The following is a 19,422-nucleotide window of genomic DNA, read 5'->3' as shown; positions in this document are numbered from 1 at the left end:
TATAATCATCAATCAAACATATCACATATTTCCTTTCATTATTAGAAACATGGGGAATTAGACCACGCAAATCAGCATGAACAAGTTCTAACCTTTATGTTGCTCTACATGTGCTTATTTTTGGAATAAGCTTATTGTGTTGTTTTCCCTTCAAACAGTCAACACATTCATCCGAGATTGTTAGTTGAGGTAGGCCATGAACCATTTTTTTACGTTGCAAAGTCTGGAGACTTGTGTTGCTGATGTGTCCCAATCTATAACGCCACAGGTGAGTGAGGTCCTCAATTGTTGTGTTGAAACATAATTCTTGTTTTACATGGGAAGATTTCGACAACATCTTAACTACTAAAATAAACATCTTGATGTCATTTTGGTTTGAATGATCAAACCTTTTACTGGATGAATTTTTTTGCACATCCCAGCTTCTAAAAGAATAGAGAGACCTCTTTCTTGAAGTTACCCCATGGTTAGAAGATTGTTTTTTTTAGCTCAGACACATAAAAAACATCTCCAGTAATGAAATTGACATTATGTACCTCAATTTTCATGCTTACCTTACCAGAAACTTACATTTTGGTGTTGTTTCCATATATGTGATTGCTACGTCATGAATCCAGGAACCAAATATCCTCTTTTTGCACCAATTTCATCAACTTAGGCCATCAACAACATCTCCTCCTTAAATTTTGATTGTTTTCCCCATGTGGGACATTCATATTGGAAGTGGCCAAAGTTGTGGCATCGATAACATTCCACACTAGCTTCGTTAAAAGATGATCTCCCTCGACCTCCTCTGATTGTGCCTCCTCTCCCCCTGCCTCTACCTCTACCCTTTCCTCTTTTTGTTCTTTCTTCATGAGTCACCTTCATCAATACTTGTTCTTCACCATCACCGCTCTTCATTCTTTGCTCATAAATAAGCAAGCTGCTTTGAAATTCATCAACTGTAAGATGGTCGACATTGTTGGACTCTTCAATGGAGAAAACTACATAATTAAATTTTGCAAATATAGATCTGAGAATCTTCCCCATAATATCCCTCTCTTGCACGAGCTCTCCACACGCTCTCATGCATTTGGCAATGGAAAAACTTCACCAAAAAATATGCATTAATAGATTCACCTTCCTTCATTCTGAGTATTTCAAAGTTCGTCTTTAATGTCTACAATTGAGTCCTCTTCACCCTCGTGAAACCCCTGAATTTTTGCTTCATCGAGACCCATATCTGATTTGAAGTATCATAATTGAGAATTGTCTCCATGATTTCTCTATTGATAGCTTGATAAAGATAATTTTTTTTATCATTTTATCTTTCAACTACTGCTCCTCTATAACCTTTATATGTGCTTCACTGGCCTGAGTGTTTGGCCCAATGTTCGTAGTATCCATCAAAACTTAGAATCGATGGCTGCACAAACTTTCCATTGGAACGACTACTCTTAGCCATCTCTCCTCTTTCTCAAAAACTCTATTTACTCACTCAATGTTTCACTCTCCTTGAAAAAATCAGGTCGTGATGTCCAGGCTCTGATACTAAATGTTAAACGTAATAAAGTGTTTAATATTTGGAATAAATCAACTTGTTTATTCAACTGAAAGTGATGGCTATTAAAAGCCTTACAAAACTGAATAAGAGAAATATTAGCATCCATGTAAGTAGTTAACCTAAATAGAACTGGAAAAAAAACTAACAGCTTAAGAATAAGACTATCCAAAAGACTATGTAACTTATTAACAATAAATAATAACTCCTAAAAAAAAAAGACTTCAACTATAACACTATTGTTGTTGATTTTAGATTCTATTTTAATAAGTTGCATTCTTATTTTTATATATAAAAACTATTAAATTTAAATATGAGATAATAATTATTTATAAATATTTTTTTATAACTGAAATCTCAATAATTATTTTATTATAATGGAAATAAATTTTGGATTAATTATCAAAAAAGAAGTTTTGAATTTGCAATCTTCTAAAATAAGAGGCTCTAAACGGACGCCTACATGTAGGAGTGTCAATGAGCCTTGGTAGTTCACAAACTATTTCTATTCGGCTCGGTGAAAGTTCGATCAAAGCTCGACTCGAAAGGGCTCAACTCAAGTTCAGGATCGACTCGGCCACTAACGAGTTGAGCCTGAGCTTCTTCAGGTTCGGGTCGAAAGCTCGAGAATAAGTTCGATTGTTTTTAATTAGTTACTGTATATATTTCGTTATATATATATTTATATTATGATTTAAAAAAATCATTCATTGTTATTAGTTTTCATCATAATTCACAACTCATATAAGATTTAACCCATAAAAAAATGACACAAAAACACTTACGTTGTAGAGTCTTTAGCTAGAAAATTAGGTTTTAACAGCAAACAAAATACATTACAAACTTTAATATATATTTCATTGTTTGTTTTCTGACCATTACTATTCTTGAATCTCGGCAATAACACGTAAATTTTTTTCTTCATAAATATTTAAACTCATATGGAGTATATTATATATTTAAACTTCATAAATATTTTTTTTTCTTCATAAATATTTAAACTCGAGTATATTATATATATTATATCGTTTCTCGATCAATCTGAGGTATTTATTTTCTAGAAGCCTTCTTTTCAAAAGGCTCTATGACAGGATTCAACAACAAAGCTTTTGCGGATTCTTCACCTCCTGGAACTGCAAATCTTCCTTATGAAAATTCACTGGACAAAAGAGGAGAGAATACCATAGAGGAAGAGGATCAAGAAGCAAGAAAGTTAAAGGCACTGAAGGCCAAGCAGAAGGCAAAAATACATGTGAAGAAACCCCCAAAGGTTCACCATTTAGGAAGAGGACAGTTTCATGGAAATAGACTCTTTTAGGAAGCTCTTCAAATGAGGACATACCAATGTTTGGATCAGGCAGTGCAGGGAAGGAACCACTCAACCATTTCCATTTTCAGCATGAACCTAACTCCGACAGCGAAGACGATGAGGAGGAGGATGAAAAATGTCAGACGATCCGATTCTCATCAGAAGAGAAACGCATACTATGGAATCCATAGAAGAAAGCTCTCATAGTGAAAGTCCTTGGTAAGAAGATAGGCTACCAATACCTATTAAGCAGACTCCAATCACTCTGGATAAAACATGGTACTCTGAATCTAGTGGATTTAAAAAATGATTTCTACCTAGCCAAAATCACCAACGATATCGACTACAACAAGGCAGTCTCAGGCGGACCTTGGATTGTCTCAGACCATGTTGTAACAGTACGACCATGGCATCCAAACTTTGATCCATCTGATGATAAGATTTCAAAAATCCTAGCATGGGTTCATTTCCTCGATCTTCCCATCGAATACTACAACGTTTTCTCCCTAATTAGGAAACCTGGTCGGGAAGGCACAGTATGTGGATAAAAATTCTGCCGCAGGAGCCCGAGGGAAATATGGTCGATTGTGTGTGGAGCTTGAGTTATCAAAACCTCTAGTAGCCAAATACATGATGAAAAGAAGAATATACAAGGTGGAATATGAAGGCCTGCACAATATATGTTTTACCTGTGGAATATACGGCCATAATATGGAGCACTGCCCAGAAAATAAAGACACAAACCAGGAGAGCAGCAATGATAACACAAGAACAAATGCATCAGACCATAATTCAGCAAGTCGAGAAGAGATTACAGAGGAATATGGCCCCTGGATGGTTGCTCGGAGGCAGAGAGGAAGGAGACCCTCACAGAAAGGGAATCCCGGGAAAGAAGCGGAACAAAACGGAAAAGGAACTACTTACGGGAAAACTAGAATCGGACAACCGGGGGTAGCAATACCGAAAAACCGTCCGGTAACACAAGAAAACAGCTTTGAAAAGCTAAATGAAGAGTCAACTGAGGAGGAGACAACTATTGAGTAGAATACAAAAGAATTAATTGCTCCCTCATTAATATTCACAGCAGTGGGCCAGACAAAGAAAAGAGGACTTTTGAAGAGTCTCAGGGACCCCATTCAGACTCTTGAGAGCTACAACAGTAAAATAGGGGCACTTGAGGGATTTCAGGGATTGAGGAATTCACACACACCATCTCAACATTATAATCGAGCCTCAACTAGTGGAATCAAACAAAAGAGAGCAGCTAACAATTTGACAAAGCCCATAGAAGGAATACAGCCACACCCTACAAGGGAACCTCGAACTATTGAGGAAAAGATTACAGAGTCTGAAAACGCTCTAAAACAAAATAATGAGCCCTCGCACATGAACCAAACGGAAGCAACTAGAGGGAAGATCCAAAATCTTTCGTTGGTTTTTCAACAGGAATTTACCAGGAGAGCAAACACAGGCGAATATGGCCAGGATAAAGGGGCTTCCAACTCTGAGCAGGTCAAATCCCGCAATGCCAGGTATCCTTCTCCTCCCACATACAGAGGAGTGTCAAGGAAGCTGTAATTCAGCTAAGGTTCTTCTCTCTCCCCAATTTTTTTATGATTATACTAAGTTGGAACATCCGATGAGCTGCTAATAGGCACAATATGTTACACCTACATGATTTAATCAAAACACATAATCCAGTCATCTTTGCTCTGCTAGAAACGAAATTTGGGAAGGAAAATGCAGACACGATTATTGCAAAATTCAAAAACTGGAAAAACTGCAGGACTGAGACTGAGGGCAGAAGTGGAGGCATCTGGCTTTTTTGGAAACATAATGTGGTGGACTTCTCTTTGATGAAAAAAGAAGACCAATTCATACATGGGCAAGTTACAACCAAAAACAACGAGGAATTCTTCTTTACAGTGATTTATGCTAGCACGAACTCCTATCTAAGACGTGGTCTATGGGAGGATATGTATGCTACACAACCCCCAACATGGAAGCCTTGGATAGTAATGAGGGATTTCAATGATATTGTAACAATGCAGGATCAAAAGGGGGGCTCACAATTGTACACACATCGATGCCTAATACACAGAGAGCAGATTGACAAAGTCGGACTGATTGATCTAGGCGCAAAAGGACAGAATTTTTCTTGGAAACGAAAGGTGCTCCAAGTCCGACTAGACAGACCATATATGAACATCAGTGGTAGAACGTATTTTCCTGAAGCCACTTCTATGCTTCTCCCCTATAGGAGCTTAGATCACACACCCATGCTAATTTATTTGAAAGGGAAGTCAGCTGTCAACCCTGGAAATAAACCCTTCCGCTATGAAATAGCATGGGAATTACATGAGGATTTCAAGAATTTTGTCAAACAGGTATGGAATCCAAAAGATGATATCTTGGAGGCAGCGAATAATTTCAGAATCCAAGCCCGAGAATGGAACCGCACCACATTCGGTAACATCTTCGGGAGAAAGCGTAGCATCCTGAGGAGATTGGCAGGCATACAACGAACTCTTGCTATAAATGACAACAAATTCCTGTACAACCTAGCGAAGAACCTCCAACTAGAACTCATCAATACCCTGGAGCAGGAGGAGCTACTATGGTACCAGAAATCCAGAAAGAAATGGATAAAAGATGGCGACAGGAACACATCCTACTTCCACACATCAACAATGATCAGGAGACATAGAAACCAGATAGACTGCCTTAAAGATAGTAATGGGACTGACATCAGGGATCATAATCTCCTAAAGAAGATGGCTGTTTCGTTCTATAGCAATCTATTCGCAGAGGAAGTGCAAAACACAGGGGGCATGTACATCAAAGCTCAATTTCCCACTCAGCCTCAAGAATTGTTGCTTAATGCATTCAGGGAGGTCAAAGAAGAGGAGATTAAAAGAGCACTCTTCGAAATAGGATCATCAAAAGCGCTTGGAGGAGATGGCTTAACTGCCGATTTTTTCCAAAAACACTGGAATACTGTAAACCAAAGTATCTACAAGTTTGTGTTGGGAGTTTTCAGCAGCCGAGTCAACATTGCACAAGTAAATGAAACTATACTTGTCCTGATTCCAAAAATTCCAGTTCCGCAAAATTTCAGCAATTTTAGACCAATTAGTCTATGCTCGGTGATGTACAAGATGGTAAATAAAGTTATAGCTAACAGGCTAAAACCCCTCTTACCATTCTTAATCGACCAAAGTCAAATCAGTTTCATCAAAGGGAGACAACTATATGATAACATCATCTTGGCACAGGAAGCAATTCATTCTATGAGGATCAAAAAAGGCAGAAAAGGCTTCATGGCGATCAAAATCTTTCTCGTATGATCGGTTGAATTGGGATTTTGCTATCGATACGCTCCACCAAATAGGTATGCCGGAGAGATGGGTCAAAATTGTTGAACAATGCCTCAAGACATCATCATTTCGAATATCCCTCAATGGAGGCCTCACATAGAGCTTCACACCAACCCGGGGGATAAGACAAAGAGATCCCTTGTCCCCTTTCCTCTTTGTGCTATGCATGGATAGACTAAGCCAGATGATTAGAGAGAAAGTGAAGGAGGGTAGTTGGAAGGGCATCCGAGTTACAAGAAATAGTCCTAAACTCTCTCACTTGTTATTTGTTGACGATCTTATTCTATTCATGGAATCAGACCATGACCAAATAGCAGTAGTGAAAGATTGTTTGGACAACTTTTGCAGATTATCAGGTCAGAAAGTTAGCCTAGAAAAGTCAATAATGTGCTTCTCTAACAATGTACCAAACACCATAACCCGATCATTGAGCAATCAATGCGGTATCCCCCTAACTAGTTGTCTTGGAAAATACCTTGGAGTTAACATTCTGCATAAAAGGGTCAATCAAACTGATTTTAAGGGAATTATCGACTGTATGGGGAATCGATTAGCGGGATGGAAGAGCTCAACACATCCAATGAACACCAATCTTCTTCCAAAATTTTTCATTAGCAGGGAAGGCTACTCTAGTTCAGTCAGTCATAAGTGTAGTGCCAACCCATCCAATGAACACCAATCTTCTTCCAAAATTTGTCATTAGGAAAATCGATATGTTGAATCGGTAATTCCTATGGGGGACACAAGAAGACAACAAGAAGATCAACCTGGTACCATGGAACCAAGTCTGCTATTCGAAAGAACATGGAGGAATTGGACTTAGACAGGCTGAAAATCAGAATAAAGCTCTACTAATGAAACTACTTTGGAGGATTATTAGAGAACCGGAGGCACTTTGGGTGAGAATCCTAAAAAGCAAATACTTCCCCAACACAGACATCTTCAGTGTAGCAACTACCCCAAAGATATGTTCACATGTCTAGAGGAGTATATTGAAGATTAGAGAAGAATTCAAAGGAGGGATCCATTGGAGCACTGGAAATGGCCAAACCATTTCATTCTAGAAGGACAAATGGTTAATTGATGGCCGGTTGGAAGAACTGGGCCGAAATATTCCAGAAGAGCAACTACAGCTCAAAGTGGCATATTATGTAAACCCAAACGGTAGCTGAAAGTGGGTTGTGCTAGAGCAATATCTCCCAATGGAGACCTGTCTACAAATAGCAGCAACCAAAGTCGACTGTTCAAGCTGTACAGAAGATTTAATCATTTGGGATCAATCAGTCAGTGGACAATTTAATGTTGAAACAACATATGCCATGATTGCAGGAACTCGAGAGATGGATCAGCCCTGGGGCTGGAAGTTCATTTGAAAAATTGAAGTTCCCTATCGCATACTTCCTATGGTTGCTTGTTAATGGGAGAATCCTAACACAGGTTGAAAGGAACAGATGATATCTCACAGACTGTATAACGTGTGGGAGATGTAGAAGGGAGCCAGAAACTATACTTCATCTATTTAGAGACTGCCTTATGAGTAAAGACCTTTGGGAACAACTATAAGTAGTAGGGAGGGATACTAGATTCTGGGTGATAGATGTTGATGATTGGCTTTATGTGAATCTAGTAAACAGGAACTCGCGTATCTGGGACACCAACTGGAACAGGTTCTTTGCCGTTAGCTTGTGGTTCACTTGGAAATGGCGGAATCTAGAAATCTTTGGGGGAAAAGATAAATTACCAACAGATAAGATCACCTTTCTAAGGAACTATGGCCTCGTGAATGTGGACTTGGGGGGAAATGAGGAAGCCAATCCAAGGATGTCTAAGAGGGTTACACTGATTTGCTGGAACAAACCGGACCACCCATTGATAAAATTGAATACTAATGGGGCCTGTCGTGGAGGCGACAACAGCATTTCGGCAGGAGGCGTAGCGAGAAATATAAACGGCGACTGGATTATAGGATTCCAACAATATATCGGTCGAGGGAGCTGCTGCCTAGCGGAGTTATGGGCTGTTTTCACTGGATTACGAATCACGATGGACAAAGGATATAACTGCATTGCTGTAGAATCGGACTCACTAGAAATAGTGCAACTGATTAACGGAGATGAAGAACTGATTTGATCCCTGTTGAAACACCTTTCCACATGATTTTGATTTGACAAAATTATTTATGTGAATGATAAAAATATTCTAACACATTAAATTTAAATGCTTTGATTTATTCACACTAATGTGTTTGTTCAATGTTGAGTTAATTTGATTTATAAGACATTAAGATAAAAAGCCTAAAGGCCCATAAGTTGAAGTCAAGCCCAAGTCAACAGATCAAGACCTCACGGCCCAGGAAGACAAAACGCAGTCGTTCTAAACAAAGCGCTAGCTCAGCATGTAGAAGGATCGAGAAGCCTTCTATCAATTGCTTCAAGATGAAGCTGCTGAGTTAAACGACAAGAAGTACAAGTCAGCGGCAGAACGAAATCAACTTAGAGACAAAGTATTTCTACTTTGGGTAAAGCTCAGAAGACGCAGTAAGCTGTCTGGAAGACTTTACTATAAATGTCAAAACATTATGTTCATCTGACGAAAAGCTGCTGAGCAATGCCGTAGACAGAAGATACAAGAATCTCATTGGCCAACGACACTGAGCACGTCCAGAATGAAAGCGACAGGAAGCCGTTAGCCTCCAACGGTTATTTCGAAATTCGAAATCACCGGTGCTTGAATTGTCACTATAAATAGGCCTTTCAAATGCTTCATTCGATGCAGATCTTCAATCAAGTCGAAACGCTGACCAAATTCATACTTGAAGTTCTGTGAGAAAAGCAAAGCAAATCTTCCACCAATTCCAATCATTGTGTAAAAGTCTAGAGTGATTTTATTCATCTAAAGTGTCTTAGCAATTGTTGTTTAGGACAAACATTTATCATTTCTAGAAGAATAGAAAGGAGAAGCTGAGTACTCGGTTGTTAGACGAGGTGCCGCGGCCTAATCTCCCGGGCGGACCGGGGGGTGGACAACCTCATGGCGACGTAAGCGGTGATTGGCACCGAAAGCAACCAATCACGGAATCAAGCTGCTCGGCAGGACCGGAGCTCGGAGATATGGAAGAGTCGCCACCCACGAATGGGAAAATGAACACCGATCCCTTGCGGGAGACCGGTGTGGGTTCGGGAAACTTAGGTACGAGCCGAGAAGGCTACCTCCTTTCCGGAGAAAGGCTACTAGGCACCCCGACATCGCCCGGTTATGAACCACCGGCCTCCTACTCAGCATGTTAGGCGATAACGGACTAATCGTATACTTCTTTAAGTTTAAAATTCATTTGAAACCCTTTTCTTTCTCTTTTTGGAAACCATTTTGAGCATATGATATTGAAAAGCCACATCAGTAAAGAATCACCCATTTATGTTTATACATACACAGAGAGGGGGAAGAAAGAAGTGATTTATTTACAACCGTATTTAAATGTTATGTTGTGTGTCTATTCTACATTGACTCATTTCCCCAAAACGATGTTTATTACATGGTTCGCACCTTAATCGCCGTTGGAACGATTTAGGTGCGTTTTAAAACCCCGTTTGATGAAGCTTACCCGAATCGCCGTTGGAACGACTCGAGTAATTGAAAACGTTAAAGTAAAAGCCTTTTAATAAGAAAACGTGGTTAAACATACAAGTCAATTTTATTTTGTACAAATTCATTAAGAAAGCGATTCAAAATCTACATTATTAACAAAGAAAACGATTTTGATTACAATGTTCGCTTAATCCGTCGTTGGAACGGACTAAGGTTTTAAAACGTGGTGTTTTGAAGATGATTTGAAATATCAACCGAAATGACTCTATTTATCTACATTAGAGATCTAAGAAAGCTCATTAGCTTAAATAATTTAATTGAAAACTCTCTTTTTGTGACTTATTTTCCCCACTTATTTAATGGACTCTCTAACTATTATAATTACATCAATAAACACATTTAGGCCCAAAAATTAATTTTTCCAAGTGAAGCCCATTTGAAACATGGACTTATAAATGACCAAAAGAAATAAAGAAAATAATATAGATATATATTTACACATTTTAGCCCAAAAGACATAAAATAAGAGTAAAAGAAAATATACTATCTAATACATATATAAGAAAGAATAATGAAAATAATATATTTATACTTTAAACATAAGAAAATAGTGAATGAAATTCATAAATAAGAAAATAGCATTTATCACTCAAAATAATTTTATTTAACAATAATTAAGATAACCCAAATATACCCCAAAACTATATATATACATAACTAATATAATTCTAATGTCAAAAAGACTATATGTTCATCCCCCAATATCTACTAATTATCTCCCAAAATGCCCAAGTAAATAACATTTACAATAGAATTTAATGTAATTTAAATGAATAATAATAACAAAGAAAGTAATATGTACATATACAAAAAATTAGAATAAAAATGGAATACCAATCTTCTAAAATAATTATATATGTTAAAGTTTTAAAACAATTTGAAAAGAATATATTACATAATTATATATATATATATATATACTAAGGATTAAAAGTCTAAAAGTTAAGAAAAAGGGACTGAAATGGCATTTTTTACATTTTGGCAGATTTACCGACGGAAAATCCGTCTGTAAACAGCATTTAGTGACAGAATTGGCAAATTACAGCAGCACTCCAATATTTTCCAGATTTATTCAAAAGCTTTAAATTAAATCTAATTCAATCGTTTTGGACTTCCGAACTACCAAAGATGGATCATAGTCGAACACGGAAGTTCCTAAAACGATGTTTTTATTTTAAAACGTTATTCGGAAACCTCTTTTAAATAAAAAAACTTATAATTACAATATTTTCGATACCCGAACTACCTTTTTATCGGATCACGGTTCGTATAGGGATATCCAAAACGAGGTTTTTATTTTAAAACAAAATCGAATTTTATTTAACACGAAACGAAAATTAAATAAATACGTTAATTAAATAAAACGTGACAAAGTAAATAAATAACTAAAAGAATAAAAACTATAGCATAAAAAAATAAATAGAAGGAGAGAATAAATTAAATAAAATAAAGAGTCTAGTCCTCGGATAATACCTTTAATTCGGTATTTGACAGTCGAAGCCGATTGATTCCACGAACCGCGAGCTCCCGTTTTTTATGAAAAATTTAGTAAAAATTGAACTTAGGAAATTTAGAGATTTTCAATTTTAGGAAAAAAAATGTTTTTTTCCCAAAAAATCCACTTCCTCTCTCTAGAAAAATATCTAGTGTGAGAAAGCTCTCCCAAAAAAATCCCCCCTTTTCACCTTGGGATCCGTGCCCTTATATAGGGAAACGGATCCCGGAACAATGGGCGACGCCCAAAAAAAATTGGGCGTCGCCCATTGTGGTTGGGCGGCCGCCCAACCTAGTGTTGGGCGGCCGCCCAACAATAGTTGGGCGGCCGCTCAACAATGTTGGGCGATCGCCCAACTTTCGTTGGGCGTTCGCCCGACGTGGTTGGGTGCCCGCCCGGCGACCCTCGGGGCGTGCCCCGCGCCGTCGGACGCGTGCACTCCGTGGCCGCCGAGCGCGCGTTCCGCGCAGCTAGACGCTCGCACGTCGCGGCCGCCGAACGCGCGCCTCGCGCTGCCAGGCACGTGTGCTCAACGGCCCACGAGGGCGCGCACCGCCAGCGGTTCCAGGCATTGTTCGGACGTCGAGAGCGTGCCACTCGCGGTGCGTCCGACGGACGCTGCGCGCACGTCTCGAGCCGTCAAGCGGTCGCTCGACCATCATCGTCCGCGTGCGGGATGCTGTTGTGTGCCCGCACCGTGTCGTTAATTTTCCTCAGCTTATTATTCTTTATATATTTTTCAAAATTTCCGGAATCAATCGCTTCGACCGTCTTGTTTCAGGTTTTCGTCACAGGTCCTCCGACTCGGTGTCTACAGTTGCCCCTACTTTTCTATTTTGACAGTGATGTGTGTGGTTCGAAAACGTTTTTGCTAACGTAACACATGCAATGTAAAACATATAAAAGTAAAAGACACGTAACGAGTAGGAGGAAACATACATGACCTTTGTGCTGCGCGCTCCGGCGTTGCTCTCTGACTGCATCAGACTCTGCTTCGGGCTGCCCCCTAGTTCACGACTGCGGGGATAATGGCTAAATAGCTACCCTAGTTTATGATCGCGGGGATAATGGCTAAACAGCTACCCTATTTCAAGATTGCGGGGATAATGGCTAAATAGCTACCCTGATTTACGACTGCAGGGATAATGGCTAAATAGCTACCCTATTTTAAGATTGCGGGGATGATGGCTAAACAGCTACCCTGGTTTACGACTGCGGGGATAATGGCTAAACAGCTACCCCATTTCAAGATTGCGGGGATAATGGCTAAACAGCTACCCTATTTCAAGATTGCGGGGATAATGGCTAAACAGCTACCCTATTTCAAGATTGCGGGGATAATGGCTAAACAGCTACCCTGATTTACGATTGTGGGGATAATGGCTAAACAGCTACCCTATTTCAAGATTGCGGGGATAATGGCTAAACAGCTACCCTATTTCATGATCACGGGGATAATGGCTAAACAGCTACCCTGATTTACGACTGTGGGGATAATGGCTAAACAGCTACCCTATTTCGAGATCACGGGGATAATGGCTAAACAGCTACCCCATTTCAAGATCGCGGGGATAATGGCTAAACAGCTACCCTATTTCAAGATCACGGGGATAATGGCTAAACAGCTACCCTGATTTACGACTGTGGGGATAATGGCTAAACAGTTACCCTATTTCAAGATTGCGGGGATAATGACTAAACAGCAACTCCGGTCAACGACCGTGAGTCAGATGGCTCAAAAGCAACTTTGGTCCACGACCGAGAGTCAAATGGCTCAAAAGCAACTTCGGTCCGCGACCGAGAGTCAAATGGCTAAAAAGCAACTCCGGTCTGCGACCGTGAGTCAAATGGCTAAAAAGCAACTTCGGTCTGCGACCGAGAGTCAAATGGCTCAAAAGCAACTTCGGTCTGCGACCGAGAGTCAAATGGCTAAAACGCAACTTCGGTCTGCGACCGAGAGTCAAATGGCTCAAAAGCAACTCCGGTCTGCGACCGTGAGTCAAATGGCTCAAAAGCAACTCCGGTCCGCGACCGAGAGTCAAATGGCTCAAAAGCAACTCCGGTCTGCGGCCGTGAGTCAAATGGCTCAAAAGCAACTCCGGTCTGCGACCGAGAGTCAAATGGCTCAAAAGCAACTTCGGTCCGCGACCGAGAGTCAAATGGCTCAAAAGCAACTCCGGTCCGCGACCGAGAGTCAAATGGCTCAAAAGCAACTCCGGTCTGCGACCGTGAGTCAAATGGCTAAAAAGCGGGTTCTATTTCTGGATTTTCTTACCACACTGTTGTCTGTATTTTCTCACTGGAGCTATCATCTCGACGATTCAATGGGCACACGTCTTAGTCCGAAATGACATAGACTACTGATTGTTTTTCAGTTGACTGTCGTCTGTATTTTGACTGGTGTCACTGTTCTGTAAAAATTAGCTGTTGTCTGGAATTGATGTTTTGACAATGTTAGTCACTGTCTGGGAGAAATGCAGACTGAAACGGACTGCAAATCGGAGGTCTGTGCACCTGGTAATTAATTATTTACTTTTTACCTTTATGTCAAATCGTACTTTTTTCACTATTTACGGGAATGCCATTCCCTTTTTCTATATAAGGTGGTGGGGTTTCATTTCAACCCCACACCTTCTCTCACTAGACTTCAATTTGGATTATTCTCGGGATGGATTTAGACAAATGGGATGGCACCAGAGGCATGGACGAGGTTTACGTAAACCTGGATAGAGTGGATACCTTCCACGACCCTACGACACACTTGAGCAGGACACGCTGCAACGAGGTAAGTGGTTTCTCACTTTTATTTGATTTGAACTTTAGGATTTAGCACTCCTATACGAACATGATTTGCATGCTAACTCTTAGACTACCTTAGAGGACCTTAGCTAGAAAACGTGAATTCCTTTATTTACACGTAACATCTGTTTGTTTTTGTAAGAATGCGCGCTATATGCATGTGAATAGTACGCTACGAATTTATGAATGTTGACAGTAAAAACGATGTGAATAGTAAAAACGTAAATAATGCACGTGAATAGTAAAAACGTGAATAGTAAAAACTTAGCTAATGCACGTGAATAGTAAAAATGTGAATAGTGCACGTGAATAGTGCACATGAATAGTAAACGTGAATAGTAAAAACTTAGCTAATGCACGTAAATAGTGAAAACGACGTGAATAGTAAAAACTTACCTAATGCCCGTTAACGTACGTGAATAGTAAAACCTAATCTACGCTCCTCGTCACCGCAGACGAGAGTGGATCAAAGAATTGACTCAACCTTACGTGAAGGACCCTACATGAGAGATTTTTTTACAGAAAATTGGTCCTAACTGACCGGATGTCTCTAGGTTAGATAATGAAAGAATACCTGTTCTTGACGCGTTCTTATCAAATGCATGCTTTAGGAGCCGTATTTAAATTTTCTTGTCTTGTTCTTTTTAGTTCATTGAGATTTCGGGGACCACTGCCGAGATTCACTCATGGTACGATAGGCTAGGCGCCGCTGCGAGAGCCCGCGTGCGCGAGTTGGGCTTCGAGCCCTTTATTGCAGCGCTGCCCCGCACCAACGGGGTATGCGATCCTTTTGGCCTACGGGCCTTATACGAGCGATGGGTTGACTCGACCCACACCTTCCACCTTTCCTTTGGGGAGATGACCATCTCGCCTCGAGATTTTTCGCTGTTGACAGGATTGCGAGGGAGCAACACTCCCGTCCCTTTCCACTTTGGTATGATGCGACCGCGGGTCGACCCTGCTAGGCTTACTGTCTTGATTGGACCGGGAGTTCGTCTATGCGCCAAGTCTACTCCGGCGAAGTTTGTCTCTACCGCGAGCCTCTTGAGTAGACGTGATTTCTGCGAGACTGACGCTACCGACCTGGCGGTTCGTAGTTTCTTAGTATATGCTCTGAGTGAGACGATTTTCCGCACGAAGGGCGGGAAGGTACACGCAGGTCTCATTCAGGCACTTAGCGATCTGGATGCAGCGGCTTCTTATGATTGGGCAGGGGCAGGCTTAGCCTTTCTTTACAAGTTCTTGGATCTGACTTGCCGGAAGCGCAAGGACTTCGGTGGTTATACCTTTGCTCTGCTGGTACGTGACGCCTTCTCGACTTATCCGTCTTATCTTTTTCGCATTTTTCACACTCCTAGTCCTTGTTTTTACCGCAGGTGTGGGCATACGAGAGACACATCCTTCCTAGCCGGTCTCGACCTCGACCGAGAGTGCCGAGGCCGCCATTTATGACTCGATGGAGGGACTTCGACTTGAGCGCTGAGAGGAGTCGGACAGTGTCGCGGCTTCTGGATCGGATCGACTCGCTGACCCTGAGTTAGGTAGATTTTGCCCCATCGTGCCAGATTTTGGTTTGAGCCTTTCTGACTTTCTCTTTGTGTATTTTGCTTTAGATTCAGTTCAGGTGGGATGACCTCGACTTCGGCCCTGAGTATGCATACGTGTCGATGATCCAGGAGCAGCAGTGTGTGCTCACCGGCCCCTGCGTGCGAGCGTGGTATCTAGGGGATCGAGGTATTACCGGGGTTAGAGACGCTCATTGGACGCCGGGTGAGATCCCCATCTCTATGTTTGCTGTGCGGACTCTGCCTTTATCGACCATTCATCGAGATCTGACCCGTCATTTTGTCGGTAGAGTAGTCTGGGTTCACGCCGGGGGCCGCGAGCCTTACTTGTCTACTTTACTGAGCGCGAGGGATGCCCCGGCGACAGCGATGGAGGTAGATCCGGTGACGGACGTGTTTTCGAGAGAGGCTGTCGCGACAGTCTTCGGTCAGGAGGAGGTTCCGGTAAGTGATTCCGTTCTCTTTTCATTTTATTCATGATATGCTCGGAGGTTTTATTGTGTGTTTTTTTTGCAGGAGGGATCTTGGAGGAGTGCCCACTTATCTGATTTTTTTGATGGCAGTCAGACTCAGACACCAGCGCGCGAGCAGCCCTACTTCGTCGGTGAGTCCTCCAGCGCAGCCCGATCGGAGAGATCGTCCATAGGCGTGCCTATACCAGGCTACGGGAGGGATTATGCTACGATCCGCTATGACGAGTCTGGGACACCTTATGCGGGATTTGAGGCGGCCCCTCCTATCTTCTCCTCGAGGCTCCCGTTTGATCCCTCGGACGCTTCACTGACCACTAGGGAGACCTGTACAGACTACGTGGATCTATCCGGCTTCCTACGAGATTGCCTCAGCTTGCGCTGCACCGACCACCTGGTATGTATCATTACTGTACTTTAGTGTAGTGAAATGTATGCATGTATGTATGATTTATGTTTTTGCCTATGCTGCCTCTTATCTGTTTTTTTTTTCTTTTTTTTTTGTAGAGTGATCTTCATGCCCATGAACGGAGACAGAGTGAGCTAGTGCGGGAAGCTGATGCCCGAGTTGGTCATGTGTATCAAGAGAGGAACGACCACTGGTCGGGGGTGATGCGACGGGAGACTGAGGGTCGCCTTGCCGTCGAGGAGAGGGCGCGTGATGAGTCGATCAGACGCCTTGCTGCAGAGGAGAGAGCACGAGCTGCTGATGAGAGAGCATGAGTTTCTGATGAGAGAGCGCGAGTTTCTGATGAGAGAGCGCGTGCTGCCGAGGAGGCACTATCTGCGGAGCGGGCATCTCACCTGAGAGATTTTGAGAACTATTGGGACTTCCCTCCGTATTAGGCTCGTTATGTATTGCTTTGTAGCTTTCATTGTTGCTTTGTAGCTTTTATTAGGGTTTCTCCGATGTATAGCTGATGTATAGGGAGTAGGGTGGATAGTAGGTAGGCTTTTTGTGAAAAGTAGGATAGGAAATGTATAACCCGTGATTCATATTACCATGCATTCGGTAGATTATAATGATTCCAATCATTCTCGTCAAATATATTCATGCCTTTATTTATTTACAAACAACAGAAATACTTAGTCTCTTATACATTGTTTTTGTAATTGCTCAAGTTATAACTATTGTTACCAGGACCCGCCTTTCGGTTTTCGGATCCCGGCGAATTTTCTCCTCTCCTTTTACTATCCCGGAATTTTTAAATGAGTGCCCTTTCGGGTTTTCACCCATTGGGATTTCCCTTATTGTTGCATAGGTCGCCCTTTGCGGGTTTTCAACCTATCGGGAATTTTTCTTTATTTTTCTTTTTTTTTTCTTTTTTTTTTTTACGAAAAGTATTTCTTAAGCCTATCCAGATTGGTAGGTTCGGAGAATTTCATACCGTCCATCGTAGTTAACTTCACCGCTCCTTTGCTTAGCATCTTTTTTACGACGAATGGTCCTTCCCAGTTAGGCTTGAACTTCCCCCTCGGGTCGGTGTGCGTCACACGGATCTGTTTCAGCACCAAATCTCCTTCTTTGATAGGGCTGGTCTTGACTTTTTTATTGAAAGCCCGAGCCATCCTTCTTTGATACAACTGTACATGGTAAAGGGCTTCCATCCTTTTCTCATCAACTAAAGCCAACTGCTCGCATCGCCTCTTTACCCATTCCGCCTCGGGAATTTCTGCTTCCACTGCGATTCTCAACGATCGCTTTTCAATCTCAATCGGCAAAACTGCTTCTGTTCCGTATACCAAGGAGAATGGCGTTGCCCCAGTCGAGGTTCTGACTGTCGTGCGATAAGCCCACAACGCGAGTGGGAGGTGCTCATGCCAGTTCCGATGTGATTCCACCGTCTTTACGAGGATCCTTTTAAGGTTCTTATTAGCTGCTTCTACTGCCCCATTAGCCTGTGGACGGTACGGAGAAGACCTGTGATGTTCAATGCCATATTCTCGGAAAAGATTCCTTACTTCCCCCTGAAACTGGACTCCGTTATCCGTGATCATGTGATGAGGCACTCCGAACCGGGTGATCAAGTGTTTTTCAATGAACTTTCTCATCTGCTTGGATCCCAGTTTGCTAAACGACTCTGCTTCTACCCATTTGGTGAAATAATCGATGGCGACTGCAATAAACTTATGTCCATTTGAAGCATTAGGCCTTACTTCGCCGATGATGTCAATGCCCCAGGCAGCGAATGGCCAAATAGGTGCTAGCACATGTAGTTCCATGGCCGGAAGATGACTGCAATCGCCATGGATTTGACAATCGTGACATTTCTTCGCATACTCGCTACAATCTCTTTCCATGGTGAGCCAATAGAAGCCTTGTCTGATAATTTTCTTAGCTAGTACTGCTCCTCCCATATGGGCTCCACAAATTCCCGAATGTACTGATTCCATCGCTTCGCGGGCTTCACCCGCATCCAAGCATCTTAGTTGTAATCCGTTAATGTGCCTTTTGTAAAGCAAGTCGTTATGGATGACGAACTGACGAGCTAGCCTTCTAATCACAGCTTGATCCCTAGGTTCTGACTCTGCCGGATATGTTCCATCTTTCATGAAGTTCACGATATCGAAATACCATGGTTTTTCATCTGCCCCTAACAGCATTACGTCTTCGTAGCACGGGTTGTGAGATCTTCTCAATACCAATGGTTTCGAAGCAAGGTTCCGGGGGTTGTCCCAAATTGACACCAAAGTGGCCAAGGCATCCGCGGCCTGATTCTGAGCTCGAGGAATGTGATAGAAGCGACATTCTTGGAATCTCAATGCCAACCCTTCTAGCTGATCTAGATACGGACGTAGCCTTTCTTCTCTCACTTCCCAGTTTCCATGTGCCTGTTCGATGATCAACTTGGAGTCACCCCAAATTTCGACATATGACGCTCCCAGTGCTGCTAATGACTCCAAACCATAAATGCATGCTTCGTATTCGGCCATATTGTTGGTAAGGGGGAAGGATAACTTCTTCGCCATCGGGATTCTTTCTCCTTCCGGGGAGATAAGTAGTACTCCTACTCCGGCTCCATTCGAATTAACTGCTCCGTCGAAGAACATTTTCCACGGTATAACTTCGATTGCATTCAAATGTTCATCGGGGAAATCATAGCTTATCTCTTCTTCTTCTGTATTCAGGGGTTGATTAGCCAAAAATTCTGCCACGGCTCTTCCTTTGATAACCTTCTTCGTCATATACTCAATGTCAAACTCGGACAAAAGCAACAA

The 19,422-nt window shown here is 41.8% G+C and overlaps 1 protein-coding gene across 1 annotated transcript; it reads left to right on the top strand.

Annotated features, from left to right (window-relative positions):
* The first annotated feature begins 15,058 nt into the window (after positions 1–15,058).
* Positions 15,059–17,085, top strand: LOC136227569 (uncharacterized). The gene is made up of 5 exons (XM_066016267.1): positions 15,059–15,467; positions 15,545–15,709; positions 15,782–16,177; positions 16,250–16,600; positions 16,711–17,085. The coding sequence occupies exons 3-5, from the start codon at positions 15,836–15,838 to the stop codon at positions 16,924–16,926; spliced, it is 909 nt and encodes a 302-aa protein (XP_065872339.1). The 5' UTR covers positions 15,059–15,467; positions 15,545–15,709; positions 15,782–15,835; the 3' UTR covers positions 16,927–17,085.
* The last annotated feature ends 2,337 nt before the right edge of the window (positions 17,086–19,422 follow it).

The sequence above is a fragment of the Euphorbia lathyris genome, chromosome 4 (assembly GCF_963576675.1).
Source record: "Euphorbia lathyris chromosome 4, ddEupLath1.1, whole genome shotgun sequence".
Taxonomy (NCBI): Eukaryota; Viridiplantae; Streptophyta; class Magnoliopsida; order Malpighiales; family Euphorbiaceae; genus Euphorbia; species Euphorbia lathyris.
This window is presented reverse-complemented; position numbering and strand designations above follow the sequence as displayed.

Excerpts from the sequence above, each read along its gene's own strand:
- LOC136227569 (XM_066016267.1), top strand. The coding sequence starts at position 15,836 with ATGATCCAGGAGCAGCAGTGTGTGCTCACCGGCCCCTGCGTGCGAGCG. Across the intron at positions 16,178-16,249 it reads TCGGTCAGGAGGAGGTTCCG|GAGGGATCTTGGAGGAGTGC; the intron begins GTAAGTGATTCC and ends TTTTTTTTGCAG. Across the intron at positions 16,601-16,710 it reads TGCGCTGCACCGACCACCTG|AGTGATCTTCATGCCCATGA; the intron begins GTATGTATCATT and ends TTTTTTTTGTAG.